Source organism: Anolis sagrei, chromosome 1 (assembly GCF_037176765.1).
Source record: "Anolis sagrei isolate rAnoSag1 chromosome 1, rAnoSag1.mat, whole genome shotgun sequence".
In the NCBI taxonomy this organism is placed as follows: domain Eukaryota; kingdom Metazoa; phylum Chordata; class Lepidosauria; order Squamata; family Dactyloidae; genus Anolis; species Anolis sagrei.
Window position 1 is genome coordinate 246,597,704 of NC_090021.1, and position 19,988 is coordinate 246,617,691.

A 19,988-nucleotide genomic window follows, 5' to 3' on the forward strand; every position below is an offset into this window, starting at 1 on the left:
TGCTGCAGTTTGAAGGAGGATGGACTTTGGATGATGGGACTTGCATTACCTTCACTCACTTCCTGAAACCACTACCACCCTCATCCAATGGCTGATAAAGACCAAACTTGGCACACAGAGCCCCCATGACCCACTCTATATCCTGCTGCTGTTTGGAGGAGGGTGGACGATGGATGATGGCACTTCAAGTGCCTTCACTCACTTCCTGAAAACAATGCAGCCATTATCCAGTGACCAATAAAGACCAAACTTGGCATACAGAACCGCCATTACCCACTTTCTCTAATAGCCCAGGCAGCGCCGGGTCCCCAAGCTAGTCTTTAATAAAAAGCACCCCTAATCTGTTCTATGGGGCACACACACACATACACAAACCTTCTGCAGAGCAGAATCAGCTACATGGTTGCTTTCCTCAGCCCTTCTTGCATTTAAGAATTTGAAACTGTTTACTGATGAGATGAAATGGTGGCAGATGTTGACTTAATTACTCTCAAAAGAACACACATTGAAAACTGTGATGTCAATGCTTTATTTTAGTTGCTTTTCTGTCACTGAAAGTTGATCAACCCATTAAAATTAAGAATGGTACAATGCGAACATTTATACAACAGATGAAACACTGGAAATTGTACATAATTTGAAAACACAATCAAAACACCAACATCTGATGCGCAGACACAAATCCCTTTTTAAAATTAGACCTTGTGAAATTAAAAAAAATCCAGTGGCAGATATTGGCAAGCACCAGGGCACGAGGCTTTTGCTTGATACTGCTCCTACTGTAATTTCCACGGCTGAAAAGTAAATTTTTAGGCATCTCTGTTCAAAGGTAGGTCCCATTAGTAAGACATATTTCTGTAAGAATGTATAGAACTGAAGTTTAATAAACTTGCTGGTTTTTAGAGCTAAGATCTTCTCTTATTGGTAATGAGAAGTGCTGTGCCAAAAAGAGCAAGCAAGACTCGTCTTGCATGTACAATTCTTTGAATCCTGATCCTCACACTGCTCCTCCTAGTTTTAAGACTTTGAATGGATGAATACTCCTAGCAATGTTAATGATGTATTCAGAGGTATTTTTGATAACTTCTAAGCCTACATTAAAAGGAAATTATATAACAGATCAGACCAGTGACAAATTATTTCTATTCAAGCCACTTAGCTATCCAACTTGGTTGCTGCTGTACCAGCAAACTGGGACAGACTAAGGCATTTTGGTGCCAGAAGAAAAAAAAACAGTGTCCCCATAGTGGTCAAAATAATAAACTAGGTAGTTGATAGTTAGCTGCCTTTTATTGCTGTCACAAACCTGTCTAAAGAAAGCATTCCACCCTAACTGTTAGGCCAGAACTGCCAGAACAGTGTGCTTAAGATGCAGTCAAGTGAGATAACCCAGACAGTTATGCTATCTTCCCATTATGTTTAGGATGGGGCAGTTACAGCATCAGTTAATGCAGTGGTTCCCCAACTCTGATGTTCCAGATGTTGTAGATTTCAGTTATCAGAATCCTTACCTATTAGACAAAGTGGCTAACTTTTCTGTAAGCCGAAGTCTAAAATATCTGGAGGAAAAAAGTCTAGGAACCACTGAGTTAAATCATAGATTCCCCTGTGGTCAGATAAGTGTTTGCTAGACAGCTTCCTCCCTATTGATCCCAGTCCAGCCATGACCCAATCACACCTACTTCAATCTTAGAACAATTGCTTCCTACTGTCAAGGGTTGCAATCTAGGAGCACTCATCAACGTCATGAAGTCGCTTGAGACTGGATCCAAAGGATAAACAGGGAGGCACAGAGGGAGGGAAGAGTCTAGCAAAGAGTATATAGTCCCTGCTTTCCTATCTGCTCCTTAATGTTTGCCAATTGCTTCACCATATGATGATTTGAACCTATTTGAAATTTAATTCCTTACCTTCGACTCCTGTGCATCACAGCTTTTTAAGAAAAAAATGAATTAATATTTCCATCATTACAAACATTAGGCTTTTTGTTTTAGAGAGTATTTGTTTTGTTTAGAAAAGATGCCATCTATTTTAATTGGAAGTAGGTACCACTTCTGGTAGATTTTACAGTACAGGCAGCCATCTATACAGAAGTAAGCAGGCACTTTGTTAAAAAAATGCAATTTTTTTCATCTAAATACTTCTTTCCCAAGGGAAGGTCTTAAATTAACCAGTTTGCATGTCAATTTCAGAACGTGTGATGGCTGCTTGCACCAGTTGTGTTAGGATTTGATTGTGACAAATCATTACTTCTTATCTAGGCTACATACATCCTTGTGCAAAAGCTTCTTCATGCATGGTGTCTTTGGAGACATGAATCCAACCTGATAAAGCAATGATTTTTGATTCCAAAATGATGCAGGGAAACATCATAAACGGTTTGTACCCAACCTCTGTGTATTTTGTGTTCCTCTTCCACTAGCCTAACTGCATTTCCACCTGGGAACATAATTTGTATCTTCAAAATAATTTCTAATTGAAGTTTTTTGAAGTCTTACTTAATGATAGAGATAAAATCTTACACTAGAATGTGGCATGCTTGAAACTGGTAGATTACTTCTTTTTGTATAAAAAAGTTGGATCCACATAGCAAAATCCAATGCCATTCCACCTAATACCAGAGATGTACAAAGTAACAGCAGAACAGGCTGGAAAACCATTTTTGCATTTTACAGCAATCTGTTTCCAAAAGACACTACAGATTTTGCCACAGAATCAGGCTTGGAGGTACCTCAAAACTGTGATGCATTCACTATACCTGTCAGCATTAACATTTTGGCTATTTAAACTCATTGTAATTCAAAGGGGTTTGGCATTAAAGAAAGCTGAAAAGTCCACAATACTAGAACATTATAGTCTAAGCTCTACAATACACTCAAAGATCGTATCAGTTTCTAATGCTGCCAGCGCATTGACTAAAACAAAACGAAACCAAATCCCATCCTCAAACCCCATTTCATTTCCCACACCATAATTCCTTCATTAGCAACACTTCATAATTTTAACATCAGTGTACCAACAATATTAATTTAACGGAGAACCCTTCAATTTTCATTAATCGTATCCATCAGAACTACAGCAGCACAATGCAAACAAACAAACAAAAATTATAGAGCAATTACATTTCTTTGATACACAATAACATTAAAAATATACACCTCAGTTTTAACTGGCTAAAATATTCTGCAATTGACAGAACCAGTAGTTCTTTGTACATTTACTTCTCATTAGAATAAAGTCAATGAACTTTCCTGGGAGCGCTCTGCCATAGGAGTACTTCATTTAACAACATAAACCACAGAAAGAGTAAGAAGAGACATCGAACCTGAGTAAAACTCTATGGAAATAGAGGCAACCATTCATTCAGTAAATCAAATATTGCACTTTTAAATAAGTCCTTATCACATACAAGAACATAAAAAAATATGAACCAGAACAGTGAAGTCATTCACGTACTCTTACACACACAGTTAAAGCTCAGGTTGGTATATGGACCTCCTCTTCCAATTGCCAAAGTCAGTGGAGGTGACAGCTATCAAGTTTATCAAGTTCAGATAACTGCTGATGATAAAGTGGGCATTCAAAGTTGCCAGTGGGATAGCTGTGATCAGTTGGAGAGGCAATGGCCTGTTATTTATCTTCACTGAATGAAACCAGCATTATTACTCTCCTGTAACTAACTGCTTTGAAACCTGAGGATGCAGAGGTCATGTGTAGTAATGCTGAACTTACTAGAAGCTACACAAGACTGCGTCTCCACATCGTTTGAGCCACCACAAGTAATAGATAACCAGTGCACATTTAGTGGTCCTGCTTTCACAAGTATTGAGACATAATTTATCTGATATGGTCTATCTAGGCCAAACATTCTCTAATTTCAATCATTGCTTTGAAATGAGCTTATTCTAAAAGGCAAAAATAATACCTGCATTCACATTTTAAATGAGTTTGACACCCTGTCATTTCACTTCATCCTCATTTTCCTTCTCTTTTGCCCTCACTGATTTCAGAGTGACCTCTTCTCATGGCTGTTTAACCTGCAGCAATGACTCTCACATGGTTGTGTTTACAGGCACCTTGGAAATACAGTTATAACAGTCGACTAAAAATTCACAGATCACTACAGTCCATAAGATTAAATGGCAGAAAGAGAAAATGAGACTGAGGACAAAAATGGAGCTGAGAATGAAAATCAGCTAGAGATAGAAAATGGCATTGAAAGGACATGAACGTGCTTGGACCAAAAGTCGACAAGAAAGAAAAGAGAAAGAAGGAAACATTTTAAAATGAAAATGAAACTTGGAAATGCTTAACTTCAACCATGTTTTTTAAAAAAAAAGCTCTGCCCTTGATACAACCAAGATATCACCCAGATGTTATTGGCCTCACATGATCCAGTGAATTTACTCAGTAATAAAGTTTTTGAAGATGAAAGGGTAAGTACAATGAATGGTGCATCTTCTTTACTAGGGAAGAACCAGGAAAAGATATTCCACATACAAAACTGATATTAGCCTTATTTAAATGCTCCATTTCAATTGAAAAAATTGATATAAAAATATAGCACTCTGATAATGTTGTCTTTAGCAAAATAGCTAGAAAAAAGGCACAATTTCATAATAAAATATCCTATCTGTAAAAGGTTCTGTGTTCTGCTTTTAAAGAGAAAGATCTTACAGTCCCTCTTATGTAGACAGTCATTGGCTGAAGTAACCAATACATGCAAGCTAACATCTCTGGGACACTTAGAAAAGAACCAGTAACCAACACATCTGAGCATGGAATTTTTTAAACTAATTAAAAAGTATTTTTTTAACATATCTCATGATTTCATTGGTATAAGTTCAGTTCACCAATAACACGAGTCTTCTTTAACTTCTTCACAGCAGAACTCCTTTGCAAAATACAGTATATTTTCCCTTTAACACTATATAGAAACCACAGTTCCTACTGGGATTTTTAGGATGTGCATATTCAGGTCCATTGCTTAAAAATGGAAAAGAAGTATTTCTCTTTAAAGAGGAAATAAAACCAGTGCGTATTCCCTCTCCCACGTCATAGGCAGGAGGCAAGTCATTCCTTGGCAGTTATATGTGGTATCCATTTGCCTTCCCAGTGTGTGGTGATGGTGTAAAGTTCTCATAGATTGCCATGGCATTTGTATTTTGATATATAAGATCTGTTTTCGTCTCTTTCTTAGACTTAATAATGTCCAGAACGCACTGGTTTAGGAAGACATACTGGTCCTATAAGGGAAGAGGAGAAAAAAAAATATTACAAACATTAAGAACAATTTAAACACCACTTTTACTATTATTTATTAACTTTATTTCTATTTTGCCTTTCTCCCTATAAGTATTCAAGGTGGCTTACAATAACAGTTTTATTCAAAACACATTGTTAAAACAGTTTAAAAATACATAAGATAAAACAGCACACTACTTCCAAACAGTGTTCTGCCACACAATGAAAAATCAAAGGCCTTCTAAATGAAAATGTTTTAACTTGCTAGTGGAACTAAACCAGGGAGGAATCTAACCCAACCTCACAGGAAAGTGAATTTCTGGGAACAGCTACTGAGAAGGCTCTGTGTGATGGTGGGAATCAGGAAAAGCCTTCCCATGCAGTTACCAAAACTTTGCCTGGCTTGTGCAGGGACATACATGATTCCATAGCATTGAGCCAAGGCAGTTAAAGTGGTGTCAAATTGCACCAGTTCTACAATGCAGATGCACCCCAATGAGGCCTGGAACCACTGTAGAACAGCACCTCCAGGTCTCAATCCTGAGTGTCAGCCCAAAAAAGTACCATGGTGGATAATACTGAAAACTGGCTAACAAAGACACACTCCAATCTTTAGTTCCTGGCATATGTTAATTTACTAAGGTGACCAAAGCCATCTCAGTCCTACAATCAGGCCTGAAGCCAGATTACTATGTATACACATGCATTGTTTTAGTCTTCTCGAACATGATTTCACTGGGTGAAAAAAAATCATTTTCAATTTAACAGGATCTTTCTCTTCTGGCATGCGCAGGTAAGATCTCCAGTAAAAGCTCCATGGAGATTTTTAAATCCTAAAATGGTCTAGGCCTAGTGTGACCGAAACAGCAATATCTTCCCATTTTCCTTATCAGATGTTAAGATCACCCCTGAAGTATTTTCCTTTGGAGAAATGGTGCAACAGGCTCTAAGTCTTAATAATAATAATAATAATAATAATAATAATATTTTTAGTGGGTGGCTTCCCATCTTTGGGAAGACCTTGCCAGGGGAGATCCATTCAGTTTCCTCATTATAAACATTTCAAAAAAGACCCTCTTTTTTGGCAGGCATTTAAATTTTAACTTTAAAATTTATTGCTGGCATTTCAAATAACCAAATATTTCCATATCACAACCAATTTCCATATTTTAATGTTCAAACATGTCTCATTTGTTTTGATTTGTATTTTCTTTATGGTGCTTTAGGTTTTCATGACTGCAAGATATCCCAAGGACATATGCCATAAATAAACTGAAGGCAAATAAATGGAATTCACTCTCTCCCTTGCTAGATTTCTACTGTTCAAACAGAAGGCTAATACAAAGGACTTCTTGTGCAAGCACACCACACACACAGACATTATTATCTGTCCTCTTCACTGCATTTCACCCTAGTCTCAAACACGATGGTTTGAGACTAGGAAAGGTGGCCCTTTCCTCCTCAGTCCCCTTGTGTATGGATATGAAGAGAGGAAAACTATTACCACCTACAGTGAGCTATTCTATAACTTTGTTGTTCTGAAGAATTCAGAAGTGGGAAAAGCATATCAGAACAGACAGATACAAAATATTGAACAAGGAATAAGTTCAAAAAAGTTTAGAAATTGGCCAACAGTTTTTGATGCTGAAAGAGATAACAAAATATGTTATTTTAAACTCTTGGGAAGTTAAAAAGGATTGTACCACAAGTTGAAATAATAGTTCAAAGTTGACTGTTCAGAAGTTTAGTTCTAAAACTTGCAATGGTAACAAAACAGGGGAAAAGATCATCCTGACATCTTTGTACATAACAATGGCTTTTAAGGAAAGGCTTTCAGAGTTCAATTCAATTGAAACAATGGGAAACAGTTATTCACTCTCCAACAGGTCAGTCATTCTTTTGCATTGTGAAGAGAGCAGTCTGTTCTACCTCTGTTTGCACCATTAAGGACCGATGCATGCGAAGATCATATACGACACCATACACATCAACTGTATTCTCCATCTCCATTTGATGGATCAAACGGTCAATTGCAATAAAAGTTCCTGTCCTCCCAACACCGGCACTACAAGAGAAAATATTAGGCACAGATTGGTTTCATATTTGTCTTCAGTTATCTTTTTGAAATATTCCACATAAAATCCTTACATATAGCCCTATTTTGGGATTACAACATAGCATAATTTGATTTTCTTGGTGCAGGAAAATGCACATAATCTATCTTGTACTGGGTATAACTACCATAAAACCATTTCCTTCCTTTCCTGCATTCTGTGGGCTGGGAGGCAGAGGATGAAGCAAAACACGGAGAGAAGAATACCAATTTTATATCATATTTTGTTTGTTTGTTTGTTTGTTTGTTTAATGCAGTGGTTTCCAACCTTTTTTTGACCAGAGCCCACTTTGACCAGGGCCCACTTTCCAACATTAGTACCAAAAGGGGCAGGGCTGGTCAGCTCTGTGGACAGCAGCAGAAATAAAATAAATAGAATAAAATAAAATAAAATAAAATAAATAAAGAGAAATGAGGTTCATGGACTTTTCATTCTTGCGGTCCACTTCTGGGCCACAGCCCAAAAGTTGGGAACCACTGGTTTAATGTATTAGCTTGCCTTTCTTCCAAGGAGGTCAAGAGAATGTATTTGGTTCTTCTCCTCATGTTTATCTTTACAAACAACCTGCGAGGTAGTTGAGACTAAGGACGCATCTACACTGTATAATTAAGGCAATTTTACACCATTTTAATTAGGCCATGGCTCAATGTTATGAAATCCCTAGATATATAGATCTGGCCACGGTGGTACATGCTTTAATTACATCCCATCTGGATTACTGTGATGCTCTCTACGCGGTCTGCTTCTGAAGAGTGCTTGGAAACTTCAGCAGGTCCAAAGAGCGGCAGCCTGGTTGCTCACTGGGGCTGGTTACAGGGAGTGGACAACCCCCTTGTTGAAGCAGCTCCACTGGCTACCAGTCTGTTTCTGGGCACAATTTAGAATGCTGGTTATGACCTTTAAAGCCTTAGATGGTTCAGGTCCAGGTTATTTGGCTGACTTCACCCCTTTGTACGAACCTATCCAGGCCCTGAGATCTTCAGGAGAGGCCCTTCTCATGGTTCCACCTCTGAAGCTTGGTTGGTGGGAAAGAGAGATCGGGCCTTCTTGGTGGCTGCTCCACAACTCTGGAACTCCCTGCCCAGGGAAGCCAGAATGGCCCCCTCCCTGCTGTCCTTCTGGCAGTAGACTAAAACCTTTTTATTTAGGCAGGCTTTAAAAGATGAAGATGTTTAAAATCAATTCAGGGGATGCTGAGGTTTTAAATTTTGAATTTGTTTTAATTGTTTTTAACTGGGAATTTTAAATACTGTTTATATTTAATCATGTTCGTATATTTATATATTTTAAAGGGTTATGATTATGCTTTTTTGTTAAGCTGCTTTGAATCCCCTTTGGGGGAGATAAAGCGGGGCATAAATAGTAACAACAACAACAGCAGCAACAGTTTGGCATAGACCATATAAAATGACAATTCCCAGGATTCCATACCATGAAGTCATGGCAGCTAAAGTGGTGTCAAGCTGCATTATTTCTACCAGTGAAAGTGAGTGACTTCAGTGAGTTTCATGTCTGCTTGGAGATTTGGACCTGGATATTCCCAGCCCTAGTCTTTCATTCATGTGAACTCCCTCATTGAATATCACAATGACGTTACTAGATAATTACTATGGGTTTTAGTGGTGAATGCAATGGCTTACAATGGTCTTCCTACCTCTCCAAACATAGTGGTAAAGAACTACATTTTAAAAATGCTTTTTTGAAAAAGGAAGGGAAGACAATTTTTGTACCTGCAATGCACTAGAGTTGGAGACGTCAGTGGGTTCTGCTTCATGTATTCTTGAACTAAGTGCCTGAAGCTAATGAGGAGATCAGTCGTTTCCGGAACGCCATGATCTGGCCAGGCAGTGAAGTGAAACTGCCTCACAGGGTGACTTTCCGATGAATCGCTCTTACAAATGAAAATAAGGAGGTAAGATTCAGGACAATAGTACTAATAAGCATTTATAGTTAAATAGTTCCTGTAATTGCTTCCCAGCAATCCTCTGTGTGTAGGCAATATTTCTAGCAAGGGTTCAGTTTGACATTACAGACAATCCACCACAAGGGAATTGTGATTGCACATTCCCTTGCGGCAGATTGCCTGTAATGTCTAGCAGAGTCAGGTCCTATGGTACTAGGCACTGGCAATATGAATTAGAAGGATGTCTTGTGAGAATGGAAAAGGCAGGCACACAGAAGCTAAAAGTGATTCCAGGTGCAAAAGGAAATAGGAATACAGATTGAGCATCTCTTATTGTGACTTCCAAAATCTGAAATACTTCAAAAATGGGTAGTTGAGATAGTAACAACATTGTTTTCTGGTGGTTATTGTTTTGTAATCATTATGCATGACACAACATTTGTATATTTTGATATAGAATGTTTGTATATATTGATATACAAATTCTGTGTCATGAACAATGATTACAAATTTAAAATATTGTGCCTAAAATTACCTTCAAGCTATATGTCCTGGGGAAAAAGCAAAGTAAAAATGCTACTGCTACTACTATTACTATGCATAAGGTGTATATAAAATGTTAATGAATTTCATGTTTAGTCTTGGATCCTTTCTCCAAGTTATTTCATTATGTATAGGCAAATATTCCAAAATCTGGGGAAAAAATATGAAATCTAAAACACTTCTGGCGCAAAGCATTTCAGATAACTGAGTTCAGGAAGTATGACTTCGACCACCTCAAGTTTTCAGAGTTTTAATATGTTTCTGTTGTTTCTCCCCCAGCTTTCTGAGAGAAGTCAAAGCATAAACTGACCTAAAAATAAATAAATATATCAATCAATCAATCAATAAGAGTATAAGTAACACTAGAAACATTTAATATATCAGTCCCTTAATAATTTTGGTTACTGTTTTTCTGGATTTTATTTTCCTTTTTATGGAAAAGCAATGACAAGAATTCCACTCTAAACAACTCACCTTTTCCATGGAAAAATCTCTTATTGTCCACTCTGGAAGGACAATTTCTGAGGTCATGGCTACAGTTATGTCTCCATAGCTCTTGGATTGTTTGTTTGGCCAGTATTCCTCACATTTTGTCTAGAAAGATAGATTAAGAACTGTGTTATATCTTACAATAATAATCAAGAAAAATAGTTTCAGGATAATCAGTGCAATAAATCTAAAACACTCAGCAAGGTCAAATTTACACTGAGTGTATATGTGAACAAAAGAGTTTAGTTTGGGGGGTTGGTATTCCCTGTCTCCCACTGTAATGCCCAAAGGCAATTCCTACCGACTTACTGTAAGGCCCCAAAACATCCTTGCATGGCCATTCTGGGTTTTATGATGAGAATGAAATGAGAGCAGTCATTAATTTGTGACTGGGTATGATCCTGTCTGCTTGCCGTGAAACATCTAAAGGTTACACAAGGTGGTGGTGGGCTTTACAGGCAATCAAAACTGTGGTGGTATATGGCTCAGCATATAAGTAGATTTGTATGCAGATATTCATGCTACATTGAGAGGACATTGGCTTTACATCCGTGAGAGTACAAAGGTGCATGTGGAAGCATTTGGATACGATCAGCTAATCTAAGAAAAGCTTTGGAAAGGGGCCAAAAGATATCTCCAGACAAATTCAGCATCCGTTTTATAAAGACTGGAACCAGGGAGAACCAAGCCAAGTAGAAATGGGCCAGACAGAGGTCTAAGCACCAGGTGACAGCCCAGATGGTTTCCTTCCGCTATCTTTTCTTTCCACCTTGAAATCTGAAACACCAAGTTGTCTTCTAATGTGATAGATTAAGGGCAGGTCCTATATCTTGATTTTTATTTGAGCACCACTTATTCATTTACCACCAGAATCACTACATATTGGGTTTCAACTATTCAGAAACTTGGAGCCTTTGTAAGTTGTAGAAATGAGATAAAAATAAATATACATTTATAAACATATGTTTTAATGACACCTGTGCACACAGAACTGTGTACCTGCATCACAATATTCTGTAGTATTATTCCAGCACCATGTTAACCCCTCCCACCCCAAGATTTTAAATAAAAGCTTTTTGAGGCCTAATGACTTCACACAAATGTTTTAAATTTATATTTTCATAAAGTATTTTAAATTAATTTTATTTGTATGCTGGTCTGAGATTTTGTGATTTAGAACTGGATATAAAGGTTTTAATGAACGAGTAAATATATAAATAAATATTCATAGGTAAATCCTTACCCTGCCTTGTTCAACACATTTAGTTAACATAACCACGGTATAAATATCCTTTTCCCAGATCATGCGCCAGAAATCTTGCACAGTGGTGGGCAGAGGACCTTGTGCGGCTATGAACTCCTTTTTTGAATTGTATCCCTATAATTAAAAAAAAAGGCATCTTCAGACCTCCTTTGTATTTTATAAATATTTAACTTATAAGCATTATCATTATCATAATTATTATAGTGGCAGATCCAAACAACTTACTGGCATATAGTTTGCATTGATGTAATCACTGCCTGGATGACTCTGAGTGGAAAGTTTAACACGAGAAATATCATCTGCAAATGCAAAATAATTTAGTATCATAATTTTTTCCTTTTGTTTCTTAAACAGCATAGAACATACAAAGTAAGAAAATCCACAGGAAAATAAATGTAATCACTGCCTGGATGACTCTGAGTGGAAAGTTTAACACGAGAAATATCATCTGCAAATGCAAAATAATTTAGTATCATAATCTTTTCCTTTTGTTTCTTAAACAGCATAGAACATACAAAGTAAGAAAATCCACAGGAAAATAAATGTACTCATTGGAAAAACCAACTATAAGATAAAGGAATTTGGCTAAGTACTGTAATTAATAATAAAATTAATCTTAATTATTGAAGCTGAACAGCAGTACAGGCATTTCCACTTCCCAATAAATTGCCCACAATCCAGAGAAAATTAGTCATACTCAACAAATTATGTTGAAATTAGTTCATGTCTCACTAATCTTACTACAGAATGGTATTACAAGAGTCTTGGAATAAGGTTTGCAAAGGATTTGCTACAATTATGCATGTGTAGTAACTGCTATACATACAGTTCAGTAGCCACTATTTCAATTTAGGATTTGCTACAATTATGCATGTCTAGCAACTGCTATACATACAGTTCAGTGGCCACTATTTCAATTTAGGATTTGCTACAATTATGCATGTCTAGCAACTGCTATACATACAGTTCAGTGGCCACTATTTCAATAGCAATGGCTTGTCAATGTAATATCTTCCTCAAGTAGTTTCAAGAATCATCAGCCCTACTATCTATGGATAACACAACCCTTTTTGTGTTGTTGAAGGCTTTCATGACCAGAATCACTGGGTTGCTGTGATTTTTTTTATCAAGTTGTACTACTGGAACATGGCCATACATCCCCAAAAAACTCACAGCAACCTGCAACCCATTTTGTTCTCCACTGCTTTTAATGGATAACCCATTACTCTCCTGATTTGTTCTAATTTTCTTCTCCTTCTTAAACAACAAGAGTAACAACAATATTGAATTAACTTTTCATGAAATGGCCTTGGATTTGACTCTAGATGATGTGATTTTAATAATTGTTTTAATACTGCTGTTATTTTTCTTTGAGTTTTAATTGTATTTTTATTGTATTTATGTATTTATTTTTATGTATGACATCAAATTGCTGCCTTTTGTGAACCGCTCTGCATCCCCCTGTGGGGGAGAGAAAGGTGGGATATTAATGTAGTAAATAAATAATAATAATAAATTATACTGTCTTGTACTTGTTGAATTTCTCACTGTTTTAGTTTCACAGATGTCATTTAGAATTATAATAGTTGGAAGAGATGTAAACCACTATCCAATCCTACTCCATGTGGCCATACAGGAACATGCAATCAAAGCACTCCTGACAGATGGCCATCAGCCTCTGCTTAAAACCCCTCAGAGAAGGAGACTCCACCATGCTCAGAGGCAGCAGCATATTCTGCTGGCGAACATCTCTTATCATCAGGATATTCTTCCTTATATTTATGTGTAATCTTTTTCCCCCCTGACCATTTGAATTCATTGCTCTATTGTGTTCTAGTCTGTTCTAGTCTCTAGAGCAGCAGAAAATATGTCTGCTCTCTCCTCATTATGACATTCAAGCATCCAAATATTTAAGTATAGCAATAATATTCCCTCTTAACCTTATTTTTTCCGAGCTAAATGTACCCACTCTTAGGCCACTCTGCAAAGGGTTTGGATTCCAAATCTATTCTCAGTTTGGTCACTCTCCTCTGACATGTTCCGGTTTGTCAATATCCCTCTTGAATTGTGATGCCCAGAACAGTGTTATTCCAAGCACGGTCTGACCCAAAGCAGAATAGAATGGGACTATGACTCTCCTCGGTCTCTAGACACTATACTCCTATTGATGCAGCCTAGAATTGCATTGGCTTTTTAACCTGCTACGTCACATTGTTGACTAGTGTTCAGGTTGTGGTCTACTAAGACTACTAGTTCGCTTTCACGTGTACTTCATTTAAAGCAGTGAAAAATCAACCAGTACTGCATTCACCATCCAATTTAAGTACTATTTTGTAAAGGAAAGCCAAGATATACATGTACAATATGGAAATGTGTGTAGGAATTAACAAATTAATATTTTTAAAAGCCATATAAACCCCTGTTATTTCAACAACTGTCCTTAAGATGGCATATGAAACAATTCCATGTGAAAATAAGATGTGAATCCAGAAGTGATTCTGGTCCCTTTGGATCACACCAAGCGCCCTGCCATATCACATCCCAGTGCTCCTCACCAGAACTGACCTGGAAACCGGTTCAGCTGCAGTGGGAGTTCACCTCATGTTTGAGAGATTAAAAACAACAAATGGACCAGAAAGTTAGGGCTACATCCTTATAAAATTCTGCTCAAGAAAAATGTTTCTCGGAATATAAAACTGCCAGATTTGTGTTTTATCTAAATGTCCTCAATTTGCAAATAGAAGGCCTAGTACAGTGTTAGTGCTACATTAATTTAAATAGTAATAGGTTGAATATACAAAAGCCTTGAAGAACTCACATGGTAAAACATTATTATATCTGTTTTTTCCTTTGTTATCAGGCACTTCAGCTGCAAATTTGGGCTGATTGACACCAACTGGCCTCAGATCCTACAGCAAAAAGAAATATTTAATATTAAATTATCTCAATGCATATTCCAGGTCCTGAACAATTCACATAGACATTTTGTCTACATGGTGATATTTGAAGAGTCTTTGAAAATTATTTGTTTGGGGAGCAGTTTTCTTTATATGGAAATGTGCTTATGTATCCATATCCACACCCAAGTGCCTATGCTAACACTTTTATTAGGCCAACCCATACAAGCACAGACATGTCAGTGCCTAGCTCTCTTAAACCCAATTGTCTTCATTTGGCAAAGATGGTTTTTTAAAAGCCCTATATATAATATTTTCCAGATGTATATGAATCATAGAATCATAGAATTGGAAGAGACCCCAAGGACTATTCAGCCCAACCCCCTGCCATTCAGGAAAAGCACACTCAAAGCCCCCCCAACAGATGGCCATCCAGCCTCCGATCAGTTAAGCTGAGTAGTCTCCACCCCCAATAGGCCTCTATGCTAAGAAGAAAAGTAACAAAACAGAGCAATAAATGTATATTCTACATTTGCAAATGTGAAAGACTCTCTTGAAATTTTAAGTATATCTCTAATCTGTCAAAAAAACAAAAACAAAACCCCACTGTAACAGAGGAAAAGGTCGAATGCATACCTCATACTCTTCTGCAAAGCCACAGTTTGAATCAGCCTTTTGTTTCTTAAAATAAGACTCAAAGTTTTCAACTTTAATTAATTTTGATCTGCAACAAAGAAACAAAGGCTTGTAGTACCCAATCATGGTCTGTCACATACTACTTTTGCCTGAAACTCAAAGGCCTGCAGCCAATAACATGTTAGGGCTCAACTAACTGCCAGCACAACTTTTCCTTCTTCTCCCTGCTTTAGACCCTCTGTACTCCTTAACTGTCTTCCACACAAAATCCGTTTTCTAGCCCTGCAGCTCAGAAGGAGACTCTCTCCTTCCAATTCAGCTGGCGGAAACACATCTGTCAATAGAAATCTCTACTTGGATCTTGACCAAAAATTCCTGCAGCATTTTGAAGACTGTTTAATTATGCATTGAAATTTCACATACAGCAGCCAGGCATGAATACTGACATATTTCTTAGAGTAACAATCCTAGAACTGGAGTGTAACTATATGGAACTAAATAGTAACATATTATAGTATTAAAGATTATAACAATTCAGATTTCTTAAAAAAAAACAAACCCCAGAAGATACCCTCACAGTAAACATATAAAGGAGGTAACATGAAACATTTGATCAAAAATCAAAATTTTTCTGAGAAACTCTAGAGAATGGTAATACGTGGCTGAGTTCATTATTTATTGAAGGTTTGGTAAATTATTTACTTACTTTTTAGGTCTGGAAAGAAAGAAGAAAGGGAAAAGGAAAACAGTGCACACATTAGTTATAAGCTTTTATTGGTGGAACACAACATCTGCACATAATATTTAGGGTTTAGAGAAGCAGAAATTACAATAAACACCAATTTTCTCCCTGAGTCTGCTCAAATAAGTTTTATAGCAAAATGCAAATTGGGAAAATGATTGGATCATAGTTATGTTCTATCGTTACTATTCCCAATTATTAACTTGTGTCCCTTTCTCTCTATTCTTCAGTCCACTTGCTGGACTGGTGCGGAGCTTTGGCCTAGAGTGCTACCAGTATGCAGATGATACCCAGCTACTCTTTCGTCTCGAACCTGGAACAACTGCGATTCCTGAGAACTTTAAGCTGTGTTTGGAAGCAGTGATGAGTTGGCTACGAGCAAGCAGACTAAAAGTCAATCCTGCAAAAACTGAGATACTCTGGCCCGGCCAGCCGCCAGAATTAACCCAGTCTCTGCCTGATTTCGATGGGGAAGCTCTGGTTCCATCTGTCACTGTTAAAAGCCTTGGGGTTGTGTTGGACTCATCGCTGACGATGGAGGCCCAGATCACTGCCATAAGTAAGCAGGCCTTTTTTCATCTTCGCCAGGCAAGGAAATTGGCATCCTACCTTTCGGTAGAAGCATTGGCAACAGTAATCCACGCAACAGTCACCACGAGGTTGGACTATTGCAATGCCTTATATGCTGGCCTTCCGAAGTCAACGACCCAGAAGATTTGGATGGTCCAAAATGCAGCAGCCAGGCTGCTAGCGGGATCATCTATAAGATCCCATATTACACCGATTCTGCAACAACTGCATTGGCTACCAATAGAACATCGGATCTCTTACAAGATACTGATCCTGACATTTAGAGCTCAAAATGTCCAAGGACCTTTATATCTTAGGGACCGCCTCATTCCTTTTCCCCATCAGTGGTCACCTCGATCCACCCAGGAAAATCTCCTCTACATACCGGGTCCTAGGGAGGCACATTTGGAAGCTACAAGGTGTAGAGCTTTTTCGATCAATGCTCCAATTCTGTGGAACTCATTGCCTCCATATATTAGAGCAATGTCGGAGTTGCGACCTTTTGCAAAGGCGCTCAAGACTTGGCTGTTTGGCTGTGCATTTAAGTAACCGGATCAAATTTTGCCATAGTCACTGCTGAATGTTTTTATGTTGAATGTTTTATGTTGAATGTTTTATGTTGAATGTTTTTATACTGAATGTTTTTATATTGAATGTTTTATGTTGTGTATAAACTGTTTTAAATTGTAAGTCGCTCGGAGCACCTTGGTGGAGAGCGACTAATTAAGAAATAAAATGATGATGATGATGATGATGATGACGAGAAAAAATTTGTCACCCAGGAAGATTTAAAAACACAAACACTTTTTCCAGAAAATCCAAAATAGATGGGATGCTATTCTCACAATTAGCAATTGTGTGAGGGGCATTTTTAGAGAGTAACATTAGAGCCTTAATAGCCTAATTTTAGGTCGAAATACATGGATGGCACCAGATCTTGGAAGATAGGGCAGGGTTTGGCCTGATTAGTACTTGGATGGGAAACCACCATGCAATATCAAGTGTGATAGGTTACATTTCAGAGGAAGACAACAACAAACTGTGAAAAACACAATGAAATCCATGAGGTTGCCATAAATTGGCAAGCAACTTGAAGTCATGCACACGTGGCATACACACAATAGTTAATATGTTTTTAAAGCACTGGGAGTGTTACGGAATTTACATGATTTTTCTAACTAGGCCAATACAGAAACCAATAATTTACTACTGATTCATTACAACTTGTGAAACAAAGACAGCAATAATCAACTTACTCAATTGGAGAAAATGGCACTTCGTTATTTTTTCCACCATGCCTGCAAAATTTGAAAATTAAAAAAAAAATTGGTTGTTACCCCATTCTTTGAAACATTTATGTCAAATCAAACCCAAAATGCAACCGCAAAATGGCCACTGTAGTACAGACAAATCTTTGCAAAAAAAAAGCCCTTCTTATAAATGGCTTATAAATCGCCACATAACGAGCAAACAGGAAACCTTGGAGAAGACAATGATACTGGGGAAAATGAAAAGAAAAAGGAAGAGGAGTCGACCAAGGAGAAAATGGATGGATAGTATCCTTGAAGTAACTGGTTTGACCTTGAAGGAGCTGAGTGTGGCCACGGCTGAAAGGGAGCTCTGGCCACATGGTCCATGAGGTCACGAAGAGTCGGAAATGACTGAACGAATAAACAACAACATAAATAGTTGCCATCAGTCTGCTCCACCCCAAGCATCTAAAATGGCTGCCACATGTTGCTTCTGAACTCTGCTCAGGTCTAAAAAGAAAGTGAGGAATGAGGGAAGGATGCCTTTCTTTCTTTCTTTGGTTTGGGCAAAGACAAGGTAATTGGATTGGAGCTTCTTGCCTATTGTTACTGCCTTTGCATTGGGTCTCTACTCCAGCACTGACTTGTTTATGTAGCCCCAGGGCCTTGGGGTGGTCATTTGCTACAACTTTTTCAACGTATACACATGTATATATAGCAAATGGATAGAAATAACTAAGTATCAATCAAATGTTTACACTGTGGCTCTCACTTCTTCACCTTCTGAAAGAGAAGAATAAGCCTTACAATATAAATTTGGATTCCACCTACAGTTAATAACATAGTAGTTAATTCTAGACATTAAAATCTGACAAAATTGACAGTATGACAGTAGCTTCTAAGAACAGCCACCTTAACTCCTACTAGGTCAATTGTGTATAGTTGAGCAATTTAAATTGTACCCATTCTCTAACTCCAAATATTACACACTGATGATAAAAACTAAGGTGTTGTGACTTTCAAAAACTAGCTATTCCTTAGCTGGCCTTATCACTATAATGCAACTGATAGTGGAAGATTCCAGTGCACTTTTTGAAATCTATTTAGGGGCATAGTGAAAGAGGGTTTAGTTGTCTCATCTTTAAAAATGTGAATGTTCTAGTTTTGTGGAGTTGATAATTCTGTCTTGGGCATCCTGAGATATTATGCAGAAAAGCAGTGGAACTGTGGAAGCATAGGGGACCTTGCAAGGCTGCCACCCACTGTACAACACAATTTATTTCCCCTCAAATGCCCACTAGGAGACACAGGATCGTTTTCACTATGTGAAAGGCATTTTAGGCTGAACTGAGGCCTTTTTTAACAACAAGGAGAGGAAGTCACTTCCTTTTCAAATGAAGGCCTAAATTGGCACACAATGGACCAAAACATGGTAGACATCCACTTCCCATCCCTCCTAGATGGCATTTTGGGGCAAAATAACATTTATTGAAAACGTTTGTAATAATTTTGTTTGACCTTGGGATCCCAGGGATTTTGCCAACAAGATGGAAATGCATTCCATACCCTCTGGAAGGGAGCATTCTGCAGCAAAAATTTTGCAAACAATCACTGAACTCCCTTTTCTACTCCCCAAGGCTTACATTTGCCCATGGCCTACACTTTGTTCACCCCCAGAAGTAGAGAAATAATTCCCAGTGTTTTTAGTCTAGGATATCTAGTAGAGACATATCCAGACTTTGTCAAACATGCAAAATAGAATCCATAGATATTTCCATAATGAAATATTAAACCCAGGTGCCTCTTGGTAAAACATCTCGAAATAATAAATATACCTTCTCTTTTGCCAGAAGATGAATCCCACTGCTGCAGCAATCACGATTGCAGCCAGAAGACACCCAACAACAGCTCCTATGATGACATCTTGAAAAGACAAAGAAACAACAGTAACTTTTCTGCGGTGATTCATAACACTTCTAAAAATGTAAGTGTCAAACGTACCTTTCAAGGAATGTCAACTATACTTAGTTTTACTTCTCTGGTTATCAAGAGTTTCACAGTGAATTTGGAGCTGAGGTTTTATTTAGGTGCCTGTGTTAAGTATGGAGTCTCAATGTGATGGGATTTTTGTTTTGCTTTCCAGATGTTTTGATCTTCAGTGCCAGGCAGTGTCAACCAGCAAGGCAAATGTTAAAGGTTTGTGGGATCTGGAGTTCAAAAGGTTTTGCAAAGGCTTCACACTCTTGGAATAAGCCTCCAGTACAAATTTTAACCTTGTATTAACTCCAAAAGTCTTTTTAAAAGGAATTATCAAATACAAAAGGAAGAAAATTAAT

The 19,988-nt window shown here is 37.7% G+C and overlaps 1 protein-coding gene across 1 annotated transcript in view; it reads right to left on the reverse strand.

Annotated features, from left to right (window-relative positions):
- Window positions 1–513: 513 nt before the first annotated feature.
- The window catches only part of PTPRJ (protein tyrosine phosphatase receptor type J), a 108,564-nt gene continuing 89,089 nt past the window's right edge, over window positions 514–19,988 (reverse strand). The window contains exons 16-25 of the mRNA XM_067462612.1: window positions 19,488–19,575; window positions 17,659–17,700; window positions 15,091–15,178; window positions 14,376–14,466; window positions 11,783–11,856; window positions 11,537–11,671; window positions 10,279–10,398; window positions 9,089–9,249; window positions 7,174–7,309; window positions 514–5,246 (exon numbers count right to left, since the gene is read on the reverse strand). Of these exons, the coding sequence (XP_067318713.1) occupies window positions 5,088–5,246; window positions 7,174–7,309; window positions 9,089–9,249; window positions 10,279–10,398; window positions 11,537–11,671; window positions 11,783–11,856; window positions 14,376–14,466; window positions 15,091–15,178; window positions 17,659–17,700; window positions 19,488–19,575 (1,094 nt within the window). The 3' untranslated portion in view covers window positions 514–5,087. The remainder of the gene's footprint in view (window positions 5,247–7,173; window positions 7,310–9,088; window positions 9,250–10,278; window positions 10,399–11,536; window positions 11,672–11,782; window positions 11,857–14,375; window positions 14,467–15,090; window positions 15,179–17,658; window positions 17,701–19,487; window positions 19,576–19,988) is intronic.